Here is a 20,131-nt window from a genome sequence, read left to right as displayed (position 1 = left end):
AATCTGAAAACTTGTGATCCAGAATTGAGCATTTTCCATACTTTTTTTCTCACACAACCTACTTTAAGAAATACAAGTTTATATCATGACATAATGTTGTCAGATAATACTTAACCTAAACTATGTAGTCTACATCCTGGTATTTTCTATTCTAGTCTAGAGTATTTCAGTTTTGGAAGATTTGTACAGTCATTTATTTTAAATACTGGTCCCAACCCACTGATTTCATGACCCACCTATGAGCCCCAACTCGTATTTTCCTGTCATTAGGTAGAAAAGTTCTCTAAAGTTGCTTGTCTTTCTTTTCTGTTTTTTTTTTTCCTGCTTGTCTTTCTTCATTTGTTAATAATGATACCACCTTTATCTCATTTACTCAAATGTTGGATATTATTATTTATATATTTCCTGTTAGAGTCACCCTGTCAAAGCATTCATCTGATTTTGCCTGAATATTTTTTTCATTCTTATTTACTCTCAAAAAAATTTTTAACATTTAAAGAGATGTAATTGATATGCAATAAACTGTACATATTAAGGTATACAGTTTGATAAGTTTTGACATATGTATACACACATAAAACAATCACCACGATCGTGATTGTAAACATGTAATTACTCCTACAAGTTCTCTCGTGCCCCTTGGTAATCGTCTCCTCCTGACTCTCTCCATTGTCCATGAATCCTGAGGCAACTGCTGATCTACTTTCTGTCACTAGCGATTAGTTTACATTTTTAAGAATTTTGTATAAATGGAATCGTATAGTACATACTGTTTTTGTTTGGCTTTTTTCACACAGCATAATTATTTTGAGATTCATCAATGTTGTTATGTGTATCAATCATTTATTCTATTTTATTGCTAAGTAATGTTTCATTGAATGGATACGCTACAATTTGTTTACCCATTTGCATAGTGATGGATGTTTGGATTGTTTGCAGTTTTTGGCCATATAAATAAAATTACTGTGAACATACACTTCTTTGTATGAACACATGATTTTATATTTGTTACTTTTCATTGTATAGTTGGGAAATAATTTTTGTTAAAATTCTTTTTAAAAAATGAGACAAAAAAAATTCATCGAGGCATTGTATTGGATGATGAATAAAATTTGGTAACTAGAAACCTTGGTCCCTATCTGAAGTTATCATTTTTAAGGCAGAATCGTTGTTGATGAATAATAGTAGTAGTTAACAATTGCTAAGTTCTTACAGTGTTCTACACTCTGTTCTAACTCGTTTAATTCTTACGTGAATTAAGTACTTCTATCATCCCTATTTTTTAGATGCAAGAAAAGAGGCCCAGAGGGGAAGTTAGGATATGTGGCTAATAAGTGGTAAGCAAAGATCAAAGGCCAGGCAGCATAACTCCACAGTTGATACATTTTCCTATGCTGACTGGCTCTAAACAATGCTGGTAGAACATAATTCCTAGTGGATATATGGATGCTGTTATAAAAGTTACAATTTTTTTTTTTTTTTGAGGAAAATCTATTACGAGTTCCAAACAATGTTAAAATAATGGTTGGTAAGCCATTTACACAAGTAAAGATTTAGAAGTAAATTAATATGAAATTAAGAAAAGGAAAATTTAGAAAAATAATTGAGAATTCAGAGGTTGACTATACATAGAACTCTGAGGCACCTAAAAACAATGATTTGGTAAGAGGAAAGTTGTCCCAGAAATAGAGTAAAGCAATGCTGAATACCCTAGAATAAGGAAAAAAGTAAAGATTACTGTTAACTATTCATCAACAATGATTCTGCCTTAAAAATGGAAACTTCTTAGAGCTAGGAATCAGGGTTTCTGGTTACCAGTTTCATTATCTAGTACAATAACTTGATGAATGTCTTTTTTTTTTTGGTCTCACTTTTGAAGAAGAATTTTAACAAATTATTTCCCAACCATATAATAAAAAGTAACAAATTTATCCTCATTCAATGTCTCTATTTCCATAAGATATAAAAATAGCCAACATACAATTTTTAGCTACTTGGATTTTGGTGTTTCTGAGCTCTTCTGGGGCAGCATTTCGTGAATGAGACTCTACAATAGATAGTACTTCGTTGTGGAAAAGGGTCCCTTTCAGTTTTGTCTGGAAAAGTATCCAAATCTTTGCTTTAGAAAGATTTCAGTGTGTACACTTTACTGTGTTGCACTTCATGTTTAGTAATTAAAAACGAGAATGAAACTGTGAATTTGTATGTGGGATGTGGCATGCGTGTGTTTGGTTGCTGATAGAGAAGGAAAATGAGTGGTTGATGGATAAGGATGGGGAATAAATTGTATTCCCTTTTGATGTTTTGAATTTAGTGACACATATTATCTGTTCAACAAAGTTGTTTAATTAAATGTTTTTAATGCAAATGGTAAAAATTCAGAGTTCTAACAATAATAATGAATTATTCTTTAGCAATACAAAAAATAGGCAGTGAAAGTTCTTCCACTCATGTCGAACATCCAAAAGCCCCTCCAAAGAAACAGCCACTGTTAAGTTCCAGAAATTTCTATGCTTTACAAGGCTATATGTTTTTATATCCTTTTCTAACACACACATGGGAATTAGTTAGCCTATCTTTACTTACCAGTTGGGAATATATACATCTTCCTTTCTTTTAATGTTGCATAATATACATTTATACTACAAGTTTTTAGCCAGATCCCTGTAAGGGGACATGTAGACAGTTTTCACCTTTGGCTGTTATAACTGATGCTGTGATGAACATCTACACATGCATTTTTCTACAAATGTATAAGTGTAATTGAGGAATGAATTCTTGGAAATAGTATTAATGGATCAAAGGGTTAATACATTTACAATTTGTTATTGCCAGATTATCTTCCAAATAGATGGCACTCCCAAGAACAATATAAAGTGCCTGCTTTCCCATTACCAACACTTTGTATTATAAAATTTTATTTATTTATATTTGTTAATGTGGTAGATAAAAATGAATCTTGTTTTCATTTGTAGCTAGTAAGTCATAGAGCCAAAATTTGACGTCAGGCTTTTCACTGAGCTGGTACTCTTACTACAAAGCTGGAACTAATATTCTTAACTACTACACTATATTGCCTAAACATAGTAAATAAGGTTGAGCATCTTTGCATATTTTGTAAGGCATTTACATTTTTTGTTTATGTGCCTTTGTCCATATTTCTATTATGGATTTACTATCATTTTTTAAATGTTTTGTTACTGGCAAGAATCATAGATATAAATCAGCCAAGAAGAATCAAGAGATGCTAAAACTAGTAGGTGAAAAGGTGAATGCAGAACAGGATATTTACAGAGGCCTTAACTACTTATTACTCCTTCAAAACCCTGAATGAAATAGAAAAAAAAAAAGCACTGATTGAATAGAAAAGGGAAAATGGAACTTTACAGTGGAGAAACCTGGCAGACACCAACTCAATCATGTGATCAAGGTTAGCTTCACTAGTAATGAGACAAATCAAATTTTGCGTACCACATAAGATGCAGTGAGAAGAACATAGCACCTGTTCTGTGATTTTTCTGCCAAATATGCAACCTTGACTATAATCATGAGGAAACATCAGACAAGTTGAGGAACATTCTAAAAAGTGACTGGCCTATAAATCTTAAAAGATATCGAAATCCTAAAAGACAGGAAAAGTAAATTTGAAATTATTTCAAAATAAAAAGAGAAAGTTCTCATTTTATAACTTGGTACTAATTCATTTTGTCAAACCAATATCAAAATCCACTACGGTAAATGTATAACTAGTTTTTAGAGGTATATTTATCAAAAAAAGTTTGTTATAATTGATTCCTCCATTTCCTCTATTATATTCAAATCCAGGGCAGTTTTAAATCTGTTATATACAGTCTCTCCTCATTATTCACACATTTCATATTTAGAATTCAACTACTTACTAAAATTTATTTGTAGTCCCCAAATCGGTACTCAACATACTTTTACAGTCATTCATGGATATATGCAGAGCTGTGAAAAACTTGCATCACCAGATGTACATGTTCCCAACTGAGGTCTAACTGCTTTCTTGTTTTATTTCTTATACTGTAAATAATTCTCCTTTTTTTACAATTTATTTAGTGCCTAGTTTTTCACATTTTTGTGCTTTTTGTTGGTGATTTCACAGTTTAAAATGGCTCCCCAGTATAGTGCTGAAGTACACTCTGCTGTTGTAAGCACAATGAAGGCTCTGAAGTGCCTTATGAAGAAGAAAAATGTGTGCTAAATTAGCTTTGTTAGGGCATGAGATATAGTGCTATTGGCCATGCATGCAATGTTAATAATTCGATAATATATATTTTTAAAGGTGTCTTTAAACAGAAACACAGATAAAACAAGATTATATTAATTGGTTGACAATAATATCATGGCCACTCACTTACTACCATAAATAACAGACAACTGTATTTCTAATATGAACACCAAACTTCTACCTCAGGGAGGTACACATTTGCCCTCAAACTCCATCAGATCAGTATCTGTTCTTCAAATTTTTCCAAATTTTGAGAAATAGCTAATTATTATTATTTAATGAGACTATTAATTGTCTGTATCTATTGTTTGAAGTTTAATTTTACTCAATAATCAGAATCTGAGACATTTATTAAAATAGATATCAAAATTCAATGGAAAGTTCAGCCTTAAAAGATATACTCTTTGATATGTGGTCTCGCCAGAATTTCGGAATCAACAGTACTGCACTAAGGCAGGCAGTTTAGAAGAGCCATGGGAGTGGGGAAGATGATATTGAGTGTGGGCCATGGTACAGGTATGTAGTGAGCGTATCCCCAGAAAGAACATTATCAAATTTCCTGCAGGTTTAAGATTCAGATTTGTTTTTATAGAACACAAATTATTAGGAAACATTAAAAGTGTTGCCAAGGTTGCTAACAAGGATTTTGGCTTATAGTAGGCTTGTCAGATAAAATACTCAGATTAAGTACAGCATGAAATATACTTGAAAATGATTTGTCAGTTATCTGAAATTAAGTGGTACCCTATATTTTTATTTGTTAAATCTGGCAACCCTATAGCCTTACTTTTTTGAAAATGTTTTTAAAGGCACAAGAAGTATGAATATTCAAGCAGGTGAAAGCTTGAAGCTTAATAAAAACAAATCCAAAAGTCAAATCTGGAAGTAATTCTGCATGACAGTTCATCAAAGTATAAAAAATCTGTTTTTTAAAAGGGAGTTTAAACTAACTTTCCCTAAAAGGGACTCTGTTTTTCATTGCTACTACAGAATGGGACTGCTTTTGATATTATTAAATGGAAATTAGTTTAAAGAAAAAGGAAATACCAAGCCTTTAAGTTTTATGGTTGGAATGAAATATTCTTTACTAGAAGTAAAGGAGAAAAAGCTCACCTAGAGATGGAAGATAGCCTGATGCCAAAATTGCATTGAACTCAAAAATTACTTTTAAGGTACAATTAGTGGCTTTTTATTGAAATAATAGTGCGGTGAGTCAACAATGACATAAACCAGTGGCCTTGAAGAAACATATATAACTTATTACAATTGCTTACTCTTATGCATAATTCTTCAAGGAGTTAAATTAAAGCTTGTGTGCTTACTTGTTCCTCACCTCTTGAGAAACATGACCCTTTACAAATCTCTGAGGTCTGACATGTTTTATTTTAGCTATATAAAATATTTATTAAAGAAAATTGATTTTTCTTTTACCTCATGTCACTAAAAAACAATACTTTTTTTTTTTTTTTCAAGATCACTATTTGACATGTTCTTTATTACAGGCAGTGAGGTCACTTAAGGAGACAATCGAAGACTGTTGGGACCAGGATGCAGAGGCTCGGCTTACTGCACAGTGTGCTGAGGAGAGGATGGCTGAACTTATGATGATCTGGGAAAGAAACAAATCTGTGAGCCCAACAGTCAATCCAATGTCTACGGCTATGCAGAATGAGCGGTAAGACCCAGAGGGGCATTCATCAGTCGTATTGAAAACTGAACAGAGAACAGGAAATAAATACTATTCATCCAGTCTAGTAGTGCAATGATTAACTCATCCAATCTAATATTATATTTTTTTTTTTACTGAAGATTTTTGTTTAGTATAAGTGCACCATAGAATCTGTTTTTTATATCTAAAGAAATAGTAAAAGAGATCAGTCTTTCTCTGTTAATGCTTCAACTTCCTGATAATAAAGGTAAAACATTTTCATAGTTCCAAAACTTTGTAAATACTTCTACATATATTGTCTTGTTTAGCCTTTGTTATTTTTCCTTTTCCCCCTGCTTTTTGTTTTTTTTAAAAAAAGAAATGGTATATAAACTTGCCTATGTATCTAACCACAATTTCACTGGAGACTAAGTTTCCAGGCTTCCTATCCAATGCCCTTTCTTACAGAATATACTACTACTACTTTTATATGAGAACAATTCATAAGATCTTCCCATCCTATCATGAACATTATTTCATGAGACATTTCTTTATTAGAACAATGATTTTTGGTTCTAAATTAAAGGGCTTTTTAAAAAGCTTCCTAAAACTTGGAACTTTTAGGCTGTGTCATCTGTGTTTTTAGTTCCATATTTTGGTGGGGAGTCTTCCTATAAATTTGTCGTTTTATCTAATACATGTTAAAAATTTTAAGAAAGGCATTCCGAAAAAAGTTGCCAGGGGAAATTGAGATTAAAAATCACTTGATTCTTCTTCTTTTTTTTTTTTTAATTGTGGTACATTGGTTAACAAAATCCAGTAAGTTTCAAGTGTATAATTAAATAGTAAGGCATATATATATTGCATTGTGTGTTCACCACCCTTAATTAGATTTCTTTCTGTCACCACATATTTGACCCTTTTTACCCCATCGAACTCCCCCCTCCCCCACTACCCTCTGGTAATCACTAGTCTGTTGTCCATGTCCATGAGTCTCTGTTTGTTTGTCATGTTTGTTTGTTGTTTTTAGGTTTATATCCCACATATAAGTGATATCATGTGATTTTCAACTTTTTCTATCTGGCTTATTTCGCTTAGCATGATTATCTCGAGGTCCATCCATGTTGTTGTAAATGGCAGAATTTCATCTCTTCTTATGGCTGAGTAATATTCCATTGTATATATGTACCTCTTCTTTATCCAGTCATCTATTGTAGGACACTTTGGTTGTTTCCATGTCCTGGCCACCCTGAATAATGCTGCTATGAATATCGGTGTGCAAATATCTTTTCAGATATGGGTTTTCAAGTCTTTGGGGTAAATACCCAGTAGAGGGATTGCTGGAGCATATGGTAGATCAATTCTTAGTTTTTTGAGGAACCTCCATACTGTTTTCCATAGTGGCTGTACCAATTTGCAGTCCCACAAGCAGTGTATGAGGATTCCTTTTTCTCTGCATCCTCTCCAGCATTTGTTATTACTTGTCCTGAAAAAATACTTGATTCTTGAATCATTTTCTGTGCTAGTTTTTATTGTTCTAATTTCTAAAGTGCAATTTATATTACAACTATAGGCCCAAAATTGGGTTTACACTACTTAGTTTAAGTTGAATTAACTTCAGCATGTAAACCCTTATGCCTTATAAATCAAGTCAAGGAAAGTAGAGATTAGCAATTCTAAATACAAGTTTTCTCACTTTATACATACATAAAGATAGTCTTCTGTTTCCATCTCACCTTATCTCTGTATTTTATGTATGCTCTAGTATGCTATTTGTACCTCTCTCAAGAGTCAGTTACTTTTACTTTAGATGCTCTTGAACTTTTCTTGAATGGTAAGAAGAACCCTTGATGTCCCCTCTTGCTTTGGCTATTTTTTGCTTTCTGCATCATTCAACTCTACCCCTTACATGCTTCTCATGTCCAGTCACTTCTAAATAGTTGCCCCTAAATCATAGTTCATGCTATAGTCATTCCACTCTAGATTTCATTATATTGAATCTTACCCTTCACACCTCCTAAACTTCATTTTCTTATGCACTACAACAGCTTTTTATTTCTTTTTCTTCCTGTCATTCCCCTGAACTTCATCAGTCTTTCTTCATAGAATTTCTCCTTTAACTAGTGCTTTTCTCCTATAACACTTGCATCTTTTAATGTTCCCAATGTTTATACTTTGATTGTTTTAGTTAAAGCTACTCCTGGTTTTTATCTTAAATAGCATAAATATATTACAATGTGATGCTCAAGAACTGTCACACTCATGGTGTGACTATGACTGTGAAGAACCCTGGATAACTGGATAACATTTCTGAATCTTTGATCCTTCACTTGAGTATCGCATTCTGCCTTATACTCTGGGCTCTAGGACTTTCATTGATATGGCTTAGTCTACCCCAGGAAGATACATTCCATTGCTAGACTATGCTTCTTTTTGGAAGTACTTTGGAACAACCTAAATGCTTATGTTCTTTTTAAAATTTGGCTATTGGAACTTAATTGGTAACATATTTGTTGAGTAGCCACTGTGTATCTAGAATTATGAGAGTACAAAAGAAACATATGCTATGCCTCTCATGAAACTGCCTGATTGTATAAGTAGACAACTCATATATTCGGTAATGCTACAAAAGTCTAGGAGAGATTTTTAAATGAACTCTTGTAAACCAAAGTAATGAACATCTATAAAAATCATATCTAGATCCACATAGGTTTTTCCGTAGGCTTAAATCATATAAAACTAGCATGTAGTAAATTATTAATTGATATTTGATTATTTGACTAGAATTTTTAAATTCTAGAGTGATATGGGTTAGGAATAAAATAAAAAGCACTTCATACTTTAAAATCAGAGGTGTTAAACTTGGAAAGTCAATTTATCATAAATGTACATTCTCAATGTGACACTTTTTTCTTTCTTTAAGCAACCTGTCACACAATAGGCGTGTGCCAAAGATTGGCCCTTATCCAGATTATTCTTCTTCCTCATACATTGAAGACTCTATCCATCACACTGATAGCATTGTGAAGAATATTTCCTCTGAGCATTCGATGTCCAGCACACCTTTGACAATAGGAGAAAAGAACCGAAACTCAATTAACTATGAACGACAGCAAGCACAAGCTCGAATCCCCAGCCCTGAAACAAGTGTCACCAGCCTGTCCACCAACACAACAACTACAAACACCACTGGCCTCACTCCAAGCACTGGCATGACCACTATATCTGAGATGCCATACCCAGATGAAACAAATCTTCATGCCACAAATATTTCACAGCCAGTTGGGCCAACTCCTGTCTGCTTACAACTGACAGAAGAAGACTTGGAGACCAATAAGCTAGACCCAAAAGAAGTTGATAAGAACCTCAAGGAAAGTTCTGATGAGAATCTCATGGAGCATTCTCTTAAACAGTTCAGTGGGCCAGACCCACTGAGCAGTACCAGTTCTAGCTTGCTTTACCCACTCATAAAGCTTGCAGTAGAAGTGACTGGACAGCAGGACTTCACACAGGCTGCCAATGGCCAAGCATGTTTAATTCCTGATGTCCCGCCTACACAAATCTATCCTCTCCCCAAGCAACAAAACCTTCCTAAGAGACCTACTAGTTTGCCTTTAAACACCAAAAATTCAACAAAAGAGCCCCGGCTGAAATTTGGCAGCAAGCACAAATCAAACTTGAAACAAGTAGAAACTGGAGTTGCCAAGATGAATACAATCAATGCTGCAGAACCTCATGTGGTGACGGTCACCATGAATGGTGTGGCAGGTAGAAACCACAGCGTTAATTCCCATGCTGCCACTATTCAGTATGCCAATGGGGCAGTACCATCTGGCCAGACAGCCAACACAGTGGTACATAGGGCCCAAGAAATGCTGCAGAATCAATTCATTGGTGAGGACACCAGGCTGAATATTAATTCCAGTCCTGATGAGCATGAACCTTTATTGAGGCGAGAGCAACAGGCTGGCCATGATGAAGGTGTTCTGGATCGTCTTGTGGACAGGAGGGAACGGCCACTGGAAGGTGGCCGAACTAATTCCAATAACAACAACAGTAATCCATGTTCAGAGCAAGATATTCTTACACAGGATGTTCCAAGCACAGTAGCAGATCCTGGACCATCAAAGCCCAAAAGAGCACAGAGGCCTAATTCTTTGGATCTTTCAGCTACAAATGTCCTTGATGGCAACAGTTTGCAATGTAAGTGGAAAGATCATGTAATCTCTCCTGCTTGTCTTTGGGACCATTTAAGTAACTAGTTAGATAGAATCAGACTGCGTTTCAAGTAGTAATAAAATAAAATAAGCCATTTGGTTAGACCTCAAAAGTGATTAAACTATTATAAAGAAAAAAGTAATTTTTTCGTTGTTGATAATTAAAAAGTCAATGTCACAATAGAATAATTATCAATTTAATATATGCCTTATGTAGCTACTGGTTTATAATGCAATTCACATATTTGCTATCAATGGTTAAGATTAAATAAATATTTACCAGTTTAAAAGCTCCAAGTAAAATGATGCCAGTATAACTTTTGAAAGTTTGTTGAGCATATTAATATCTATTATATACACTTAGATTTTATCAGACTTAATAAATCTTAAAAGACCAGAGAGAATTCAGAAAAGCCACTATAAAGAAACTATAAAGATTGTTCTTGGTTTTTTAACATCATCTTTTTCAAGAGTATGTGTTGATTCTCCTACATGCCTATAGCATTGTGCTATGGGCCCCCTAACAACTTAAATAGCTAAAACAAATAACTTGATACTTGGTTTCTAGCCCTAAAGAAATTATAACACAAGACAGAAGAGCTCACCAAAATCTTTAATAGTCATTATTATACAAAATGTTTTCTCTTTTAGACAGACAACACTTATGAAGAAAAACAAAGTCATGTTTTATGGTTTTTGTCAAGGACTACAAAATGGGCTGAAGGGAATGAGCTCTCAAAAATCAGTTAGTAGAATCTAGCACCTTGCTTGAGTGGTTTGTACTATAGAGCAGTGGTCCACCTCAGAGCATCAGGCATTAGATTCTCGTAGCAGTACTGGTCCCTTTTTGGGGACCAGAGCATCAGGCATTAGATTCTCGTAGGAGTACTGGTCCCTTTTTGGCACAAGGGACCAGTACTCCTACGAGAATCTAATGCCTGATACTCTGAGGTGGAGCTGAGGTGGTGATGTTAGGGCTGGGGAGCAGCTGCAAATACAGATGAATCTTTGCTTGCTCACCTGCCGCTTACCTCTTGCTGTGCGGCCCAGTTCCTAACAGGCCACCAACTAGACCAGTCCATGGCCCAGGAGTTGGGACCCCTGCTGTAGACCACTTGACATACCCTATGGCAGGGTTTCATATCAGTAAGATTTCTTATCAGGTATGGAAGAGGGAGTTACTTGAAAATTTGCATTCCACTATTTATGTCATTGTTCTGTAGAATATCATATGTCAAGTGCCTTTTTGATTTGATCTACTTTGAGCATTAAGTAGAATGATTAAATGTATTTTGCCAAGTTAAGATTGCTACCAGTAACCAAAGGATTTGAGAATACAGCTGAGCATTTTGAATTTTCTCCCCTGTTTTTGTTTTTTTTGTGGTTTTTAAGTATTTTCTTCCTATAGAATAATTTCTTCCTATAGAATAATTCAACCAGTTATAAAAACATTGTACTTAAAGAGTCTCAAAAATAAGTTGGTTAAATTTTGCCTGGCATCATGAATTTCAAGAAAAGTCCATTAGCACCTCCTACAAACATTAGTTTGATCTGTTCTCGAGTTACAACTCTAACATTACTTTTTAATAGTTTCTTTATATGTTATTCATTTTTCTGTACTTTTATTTTCAGTGGGTGAGTCAATACAAGATGGCAAATCAGGATCTGGTGAAAAGATCAAGAAACGTGTGAAAACTCCCTATTCTCTTAAGCGATGGCGCCCCTCCACCTGGGTCATCTCCACTGAATCACTGGACTGTGAGGTCAACAACAATGGCAGTGATAGGGCAGTTCATTCTTCTAAGTCTAGCACTGCTGTTTACCTTGCAGAAGGAGGCACTGCCACAACCATGGTGTCTAAAGATATAGGAATGAACTGTCTGTGAAATGCTTTCAAGCCTATGGAGTGAAATTATTTTTTGCATCATTTAAACATGCAGAAGACATTAAAAAAAAAAACAAAACTGCTTTATCCTCCTGTCAGTACCCACTCCCACCCCTGCAACAAGGACTTGCTTTAAATAGATTTCAGCTATGCAGAAAAATTTAGCTTATGCTTCCATATTTTTTAATTTCGTTTTTTTAAGTTTTGCACTTTTGTTTAGTCTCGCTAAAGTTATATTTGTCTGTTATGACCACAGAACTATATGTGTGTGTATCAAAAGTGGTCTCAAAATATTTTTTTAAGAAAAAAAGCAAAAACAATGTGTTGCTGATAATCAGTTTGAAACAGTTTCTAAAGGTTATTAAAACAGAAGCAAATTAAGACAGATTTGACTGCAGTGGTGTCTAGTATCCACGTTTTATTTCTGGGCACAAGCTAGTTTATATGTTGATATGTTCCTGAACACACTGTCTTTTGGACATTCTTTTCTCTTGTGTTTTGTTTGAATGTGCAATAGTCTATAGGCCACAAATAAGCTTTCTTGTAAGCTCTCTTCCTAACAGAGCACACATTCTTCCATAATATGAACATTTTTCTTCCCCATTTCCCATACTTTTGGCGAGTCTGTTCTATGACACTGAATTTTGCAGAAGAGAAAGCAGCTACCTGATTTCTTGCTTTCTCTCTCCTTATGGAGAATGCAGAAGCATTGTCTCAAAGGGCTCTAAAGAAGGAACTACCAAAACCTAATTTGAAATGTTATTTCTTTTAACCTTCCAGATCCTAAATGTTTCCTTCCAGGCATTTTAATAAACATATTTGGTTCTGGTTTTGGAAGTTCATAAGAGAGCGTAGAACAAAGTAGAGGAAGTCAAATATTAGCTTTTTTTCATTTTATTTTATTTTTATATGTATGTTATATTTCATTTTCATTTATTTAAGAAGCACATTTTTATCAGAAAACTTACAGAGCTATACTTATATGGAATTTTTAAGTAGGTAGATGGTTAAGACAGTATAGTGTTATATCCTCCATTCTTGGACTAGGCCATCTTTGACTCAAATAAAATTACATTTTCTGTTTAAAATAACTTCAAAAGTGATTCATAGTTTTGAGCCTGTAGTATCTTTTTATCCCCTTCCCAAGCAAAGCCTGATGACTATCTGAAAATGATTCCTCTTCCCATGACCTAAAACACTATGTGGAAACATCATTCAACTGGCAAGCCAAGTCTCTGTGGAAGGAAGGGTTGCTGCCAAGCCTCTCATCATTGAGCAGACTGAGACTTCACCTGTCTCTTTTCAGAACTGTTTTTTCACTAATCCTATTTTCATAATTTCTCCTTTTGCCAATTTTTCACACAATCTGTGATATGTTAGCAGCATTTATTATTTACATTATATTCTAATGTACTTTTTAGTGATAGTATTTTATGTATCCTTCAAATCATGTTGTTTTTTTAAAGCTTCCTTTGCTTTTTTCATTTCTGATAATCGTCTCTAAAACAACTGCATTTTTAAAATAAAGCACTTTATGTCAAATAAGGGACTTTTTTTTATAAGCACAAATTACTTTCTATCAATTTGCAAACGGTGATGCTCTCACTTATTTTTTACAGAGTACTTAGAGTACTTAGTACCTATTATCTAATTAAGTTCTAAGATTTCTCTGGGAGATAAAAAGCTAAGAGGAAAGCAAAAGTCCCCTGAACAATATTTTCTCACTCATATTCCTCTATCTTCATCACTTAGCTAAAAACAGCCTAAATTTCCTAATTTGCTATCCATAATACTTATGACTTGTATATAAGCCTTCTCTTGTTTGCCATATCCTGTGATCTTATGAGTTAGATACTAAACACTTAATCATTTATTCAGCTACATTGCTAAACACGGTTTTGAATTCTTAAATTAAGATTCTTCTACTAGTGCCCAGGATTTCCACCTTTTTTATGTTTTATTGGCCTTTATCTTGATTCAGACCCTTAAAAATTTTTTGGTCTTCTGGCATCAATTTTTTTTCCATTTAGTTATTCTTTTATCTATGTAATGAATTATTTATATCTTTCCCAGTAAATTTTCACTTAGTTCCCTTGCCTTTAAATGTCATTCTACTGCATTTCAGAATATTATTTTCAAACATTTGTAGGACATCTTTTAGTCAAAATATAGTCCTTCTTTAATTGAAAGCATTAAGGATAACTGACCATTTGAAATCTAGCCGATCTTTTCCTGACAGAGAAGAGTTACCTTACATTCTACTATACTTTGTGTTTGGGCCAGTTGTACGTTTTCCAACATTTTCAATATTTAATAATAAAATACTTACAAAAATTAATATACCAAATTGAAAGAACTCCTTATAGTTTCCTATTTCATGCAAGCATTTTAAAAAGAAATTTCCCCAGTTTTTTTGTAGACTTTTGAAAAAGAAGTAGAAAATGTAGATCATTTTAATAAATTTTACATTAAATTGTACAGCAGACTTATTTTTAGAATCTGTTTGTAATATACAAGCAAGCAAGATGACTTAAATACTTATTTGCTAATTTTATTCATCTAATAACAAATGTTTCCTAAAGCTTATATTTAACTGCTATCACAAATTTCGCATGTAGAAAAGCATTTGAGTCCTTTTGAATAAAAGTCCATTTAATGAAAAAATACTAAATTCATTTAGCAAGATAGTATCACAACCTTAAAAGCATTATAATAGGTAATCAAAGTCTAATATTAATTCCCTTAACTATCATAACTGTATATCAGAACTAAGTAATTGAAAGAACTTGATTTGAATTGTATTTAGACAAAAATGGTTTGATTATAATTCCTAAAAATGTTCCCCCTTTTTAAATGCATAATCAGGTGGGGGAACCCTAATATCAGTGTAAAACGTTATGGTAAGGTACAGGAGTGAAATACTAGTAATTGACCCTTTGTTGCATACTGAATCCTGAGATATACATACTCTGTCTCTTTTAGTCCAAATAACCATATAAAGATTATAGTTAATATTCCCCTTTTACAGATGCATACTAAGAAATTCGCCCAAGGCCCTCATCTAATAATAGACAAAACTGGGGTTTTAGCCTAGGTTTGCCTCTTCACACCTCATCCATACCATTCTACCTACACACTACGACAGGGTATATAACATACTGACATTTTGTAAGAAATTCAGTCATTATATTCTAGCACAATTGTGGCTTCTTTATAAGCCAAATCGGATACCTTAATGATGTTAAAAGTTAAGCAGCCACATAAGAAGACGTGTAGACATATTTATTCTGATTGTTGCTTGAGAAATAATTACTAAATCAAGACAAAATTCTATCTTACCTCTGCCATCATGAATCTTAAAATCATTTCACTTCTCTTCACTCCTAACATTGTTATATTGAGAAACTAAGGTAAAGTAAATCTTAAGGTAAAATTGAAGGTGGCTTATGAGAACAGAGACTTTTTCCTAAGTTGATTCTGGGCTTGTTTTGAAGGAATTAATTTAACATGGACTTTTAGTCTCCTCACTCCTTTGACTCCATCTTGAAATTTTCTGCTTTTAGTGACTTTAGAAAATTTTACTAATTCAGAGAACTAATTGAGGAGGATGTAGGAGGCATACTTGGATACTGTCCTTTTGATAATGCAATTTGTATAGCTTCCTTAACATATGTCCACATGTTCCAGAAAACTTGTGTCGGTTCTAAAGGTGAAAATAATTTTTAAAAGGTAGGAACACTCAAGTATTATTTCAGTGGGAATTATCACAAAACTTGGCAAGCATTTTTATTTAAAATACTTATAAATTTGGCTTCTAAAGCCAAGTGGAATACCTGGTAGGCTGTAGCTCTTTATTGAACCTTCCATTCTCAACCTTTCTCTCCAAAGTCATTTAAAATGGAAAAATATTTCGACAGACTTTTAGTCTCTTTTTTTCATATTTATGGAATGAATATTTACTGGAGGGAGATGATAGTTAATGGAACTTGAGATTACTTACATTTCTATACAACCTTTTATAAATTTATGTTGAATTTATTATCAGTTAAATATAGATTATTACATGACTATTCACAGTTTGCTTTATATATTACTTTACCTTCCAAGCTAACTCTTTAAAGTTACAATCTGTACACGTTAGTTGATTATTTAGACCAGTTATTCCAGAAATTGCATAACAGTCCTACATATACCCCAGAGGTCTTTTTCAGACTAAGATGTTTCTAAACATTCGTACTTCTTACTGTCAGTTTGCTCTTCAGTAGATAAAATTGCATTTTAACTTTTAGATTCTGAACTATGCAAACTTTAGCCAAAACTACCTTGCATGACCTACTCTTTAAATATCCTCCTTGATTAAGTAAATCTGGCAAGTCGCAACTCGAGCTAATTACACAAATGTTATTATCAAAGGAAGGCTTTTCTACAGGTTCCCAGATTAACATAGAAGAAGAAAGGAAGTCTCAGGGTGCTCTGGTACACCTAAATGTTACTTTCCTCAATCACCTCTTAGTTTGTATCTGACTGTATCCTCTGGTTATCTGACTTGCAATCTTCTGTGTGAGAAAAGTTTCCTTCATATCTATTTTGTTTCCCTCCTGTTTTCATTTTATATCCAATTCTCTTACCCAGTAGTGAAAAACAGCAGTTGGTTATCCTCTTCAACATTGTTATTCTTCAATATTTAGGCTTCTCATTTAACATCTAAGTCTCGGTTCTTCAAACAAAATTGTTTTGATCCCTTTAGCATTTTCTCCTCAGTCCTGTTTTAATAACTATTTATATTTAAGAATACCTAAAATTATGTTTTTGTTAAATTTAAATTCATTATTCCAGTGAATAGTTCAAGAGGATAGAATTGAGAATTAAGATGTTAACCATTTGACAATAGATCCAACCATTAGATTTTCAGCAAATCACTTAAAGTTTTGTATCATCTAATATTTTCTATTAAATTGTGGAGTTTTATGATTTTATCTTCTCATTAGTTAGAACTAAAAAGCCATGCATACAAAATTATATATCATTTTGCCATTAAAAATGTTTTAACATATTGCAGTTAGCTTAGCATTATGATTGAGCCACATAAAACATATGTATGTTTTACATATTTCTTTGTAATAAATATGAAACACAAAGCGCAGCATTAACTTTCAAAAGCAAACCCTACAACAATCAGGTATTATCTATGTACATTTTTGAAGACCACTTTTGAAATACTTATCATTGTTTTGCAACATAGTCTATAAATTCACTGAACTTTTAAGTGACTGGTTAAAGTTGTGTGTGCATATTAAAAAAGAAACAGGATTTTATCTGATGGCTGATACATTTGAAAGTAAATACTTAAGAATTTATGCTGTGTATTAAAATTATGCCCCAAATAAATTTATCATATCTTGAAAATTTCAATTCCGTTATTACTGTGATGTTTATGGTGTTTCTATTAAACATGTGACAGGCATTTTTAAAACTTAATTTGGAACCCAGATTTTAAAATCTGGGTAAGAGAGAAAGAATCTTTAGAAATGAATCACATTAGGGCATCAAGTTATGATTGAATTTTTAAGCAAAAAATTGTATTTTAAACTATAACTTGGATTTTTTAAATGATTTAAAAGGTATCGTGGGTTTTTTCCATTTTATTTGTACTTTTAGATTTTAGAAACATGTTTTAGACTCACTCTATAGACATAATATTACTTAAAAACTCAGGGCCCCTTCCATCCCTTTGCACATTGAAAACCTTCAATTGATGGTAAATAAGCAATTAGATCCAGTTAAATATTTAAAGCGTTGTACACACAGTTCATTTAATGTTTCATCTTAGGATTTGATTTAATTTACATAGATGTAATATCGTTTCCTTAATCATAAAAACTTGCCCAGTTAAATAATTACTGAATAGATGGAAATGATTCAACTAATTGGCTACATGTTGCAGAATATTTGGATCTTAAGAGTTGAAGCATCACCTTCAAACCATTTCTGTTCTTTGGTCAAATGGTTATGCATAATGGGACTTATTGGTTTATTTTATTATATTTTTTAATGGAAGAACTTAGTTATTCTGAGATGAAATTTCTCAGGAGGTGTAATTCAACATTATAAAACTGTCTTCTAAAAGTGAACTAATGTGTTTATAGCTTTAGTAATAGCTTGAAAGGTTTGAAAAGGTAGCCTCTGGTAACCTATTTATCTCCAATCCAAATAGAATTTTTCTTCCAATCAGACAAGTTCAAGCTCTAAATTGGTATGCCATATACTTAAAATCCTAGCAGTGAAGTGATTTGTTATCAGTCTCTTGTCTCAGGCTCTTCACCTTATTACCAATCCTCGTAAATATGATAGGGAAACATTTTTAAAGAAATTTAATAATAAGAAAGCTAAATTACTAAAAGATTCAATTCAAAGATAGGTCCTGGTTTAACATTAAATTGCCTGGCTTCTGTGGCTTTTTCTGGTCACATTTATTTATTTAAACAGTTTTTGTATGCCTTATCATCATGTTTCCATGGAGATTATATTGTATAAGTGTATAAGCTGGAATCATCCTTAATTTTCTGTTGATAATTTTTCAAATGAAGATAAGTGGATAATTTAATATACACTAACTTAGGGTGTTGTTATAGCCGAAACATGGGGATGTGTAGCTGCCGTGCTTTTTCTGAATGGACAGGAGAAACGTAAGCTACAGAGTATTCATTTCTGAGGATACTTTTCTGGAGTAAGAAAGGCTGAAAATTATTGTCAATTCCTCAGAATCTTCTGCCTTGTTAACGGGTATCTTTTGTTGGTGTATTTTGCTCTTACATTACAGATAGAATATCATATATGGATTTATGAATAATTTCAGTTATTTTGCTTTTGTATAAGCTGTCTGAGACCTTGCAATGCTGTATAAGTTGTGTATGATGGATCAGTGTATAAAATAAAGCAAATCACTTTTCTTTTGTATTATCTATGGATGCCACTATGAAAGTTGACATAAGCCACTAAAGAGTTTTCTATGAATAATTGTAAGTAAATGCTTTGATATATATAAACCTAAATAAAAAGATTGTATTGATACAGAGACATTGGAGGAGATTTTAAGACAGTTCTTTAGGTTTAAAAAAGGCTTGCTGTAAAATGGTGCATTATTCCATTTATTAAAGATCATGTTAATGACAACAGTAATTGTATCTTTTGATTTCATGAGGTCACCAGAAATTATGATTGTTAGTGTGGTATTTAGGGCATTTTGCACCAGGATAGCACATGTTCTATCTAATAAGACTTTCATTCCTCAGTATTATACATCAAAATTAAAAAATCAGCTAATGATACAATAATAATTATACACCTACTGTATACCAAGTACTGTTAGTTATTTTACATATGTGCTGATAATTTTCACAGCGGTCCTACAAAATACATATCATTGTCCCCTTTTTACAAATTAAAAAACTGTGGCTTAAAGAAGTTAAATACCTTGCCCAAAACCACAGAATTGGTAAAGATGAGATTCTAATATGTTTTCCATTTTGCTTTGAACTACAGTTTTTAATCTCTGGTTATGGAAAGAGAAACACAAAAATGATAATGGCGCAGTGGTTATATAGGGTATCCAAGAACATACATGAAGCAATTTGAGGTTAATGAAAAGCTACCAGATGTTAAAACAACTATCTCTATTGGCATAACATTGTGTTTTGCTTCACGTCATCAAATAATCTTTTCAATTAGATCTTTGTATTTTTAGGAGGCCTTGTTTAAATAGAATATGAGTTTGTAAAGGCAAAACATTGTTTTTGACTCAATAAATTCAATGTATTAGCTAAGTGTCCTGCAACAGAATTTTGTGTCATTTCACAGGACAACCATATTTTAAAAGAGTGTTGGATCACTCTTACCTAGATGCCAAGGAAATTTTTGCTTGAAGAAAAGAATGGCCTACTTCCACAGGCTCTGTTATTGCCTTAAATGATATTTTAGAGATAATAGATTTGGGGTACCTTTTTCCTTTTGACTCACATACCAAACCTTACAAATGTTACAGGGTACTATTGCAATATTCTACAGAATCCACTATGTAATATTTAAGATGATAACTAAATGTCCTCAGAGAAAATATGGTGACCTGGGAA

The 20,131-nt window shown here is 33.0% G+C and overlaps 1 protein-coding gene across 1 annotated transcript in view; it reads left to right on the top strand.

The window, feature by feature from the left end:
* The window catches only part of BMPR2 (bone morphogenetic protein receptor type 2), a 152,396-nt gene extending 133,219 nt beyond the window's left edge, over positions 1-19,177 (top strand). The window contains exons 11-13 of the mRNA XM_011369134.2: positions 5,755-5,927; positions 8,824-10,103; positions 11,750-19,177. Of these exons, the coding sequence (XP_011367436.1) occupies positions 5,755-5,927; positions 8,824-10,103; positions 11,750-12,003 (1,707 nt within the window). The 3' untranslated portion in view covers positions 12,004-19,177. The remainder of the gene's footprint in view (positions 1-5,754; positions 5,928-8,823; positions 10,104-11,749) is intronic.
* Positions 19,178-20,131: the final 954 nt, after the last annotated feature.

This window comes from Pteropus vampyrus, unplaced genomic scaffold (assembly GCF_000151845.1).
Source record: "Pteropus vampyrus isolate Shadow unplaced genomic scaffold, Pvam_2.0 Scaffold146, whole genome shotgun sequence".
Taxonomy (NCBI): Eukaryota; Metazoa; Chordata; class Mammalia; order Chiroptera; family Pteropodidae; genus Pteropus; species Pteropus vampyrus.
Note: the sequence above shows the minus strand (reverse complement) of the source record. Positions and strands in the feature narration are given on the sequence as shown.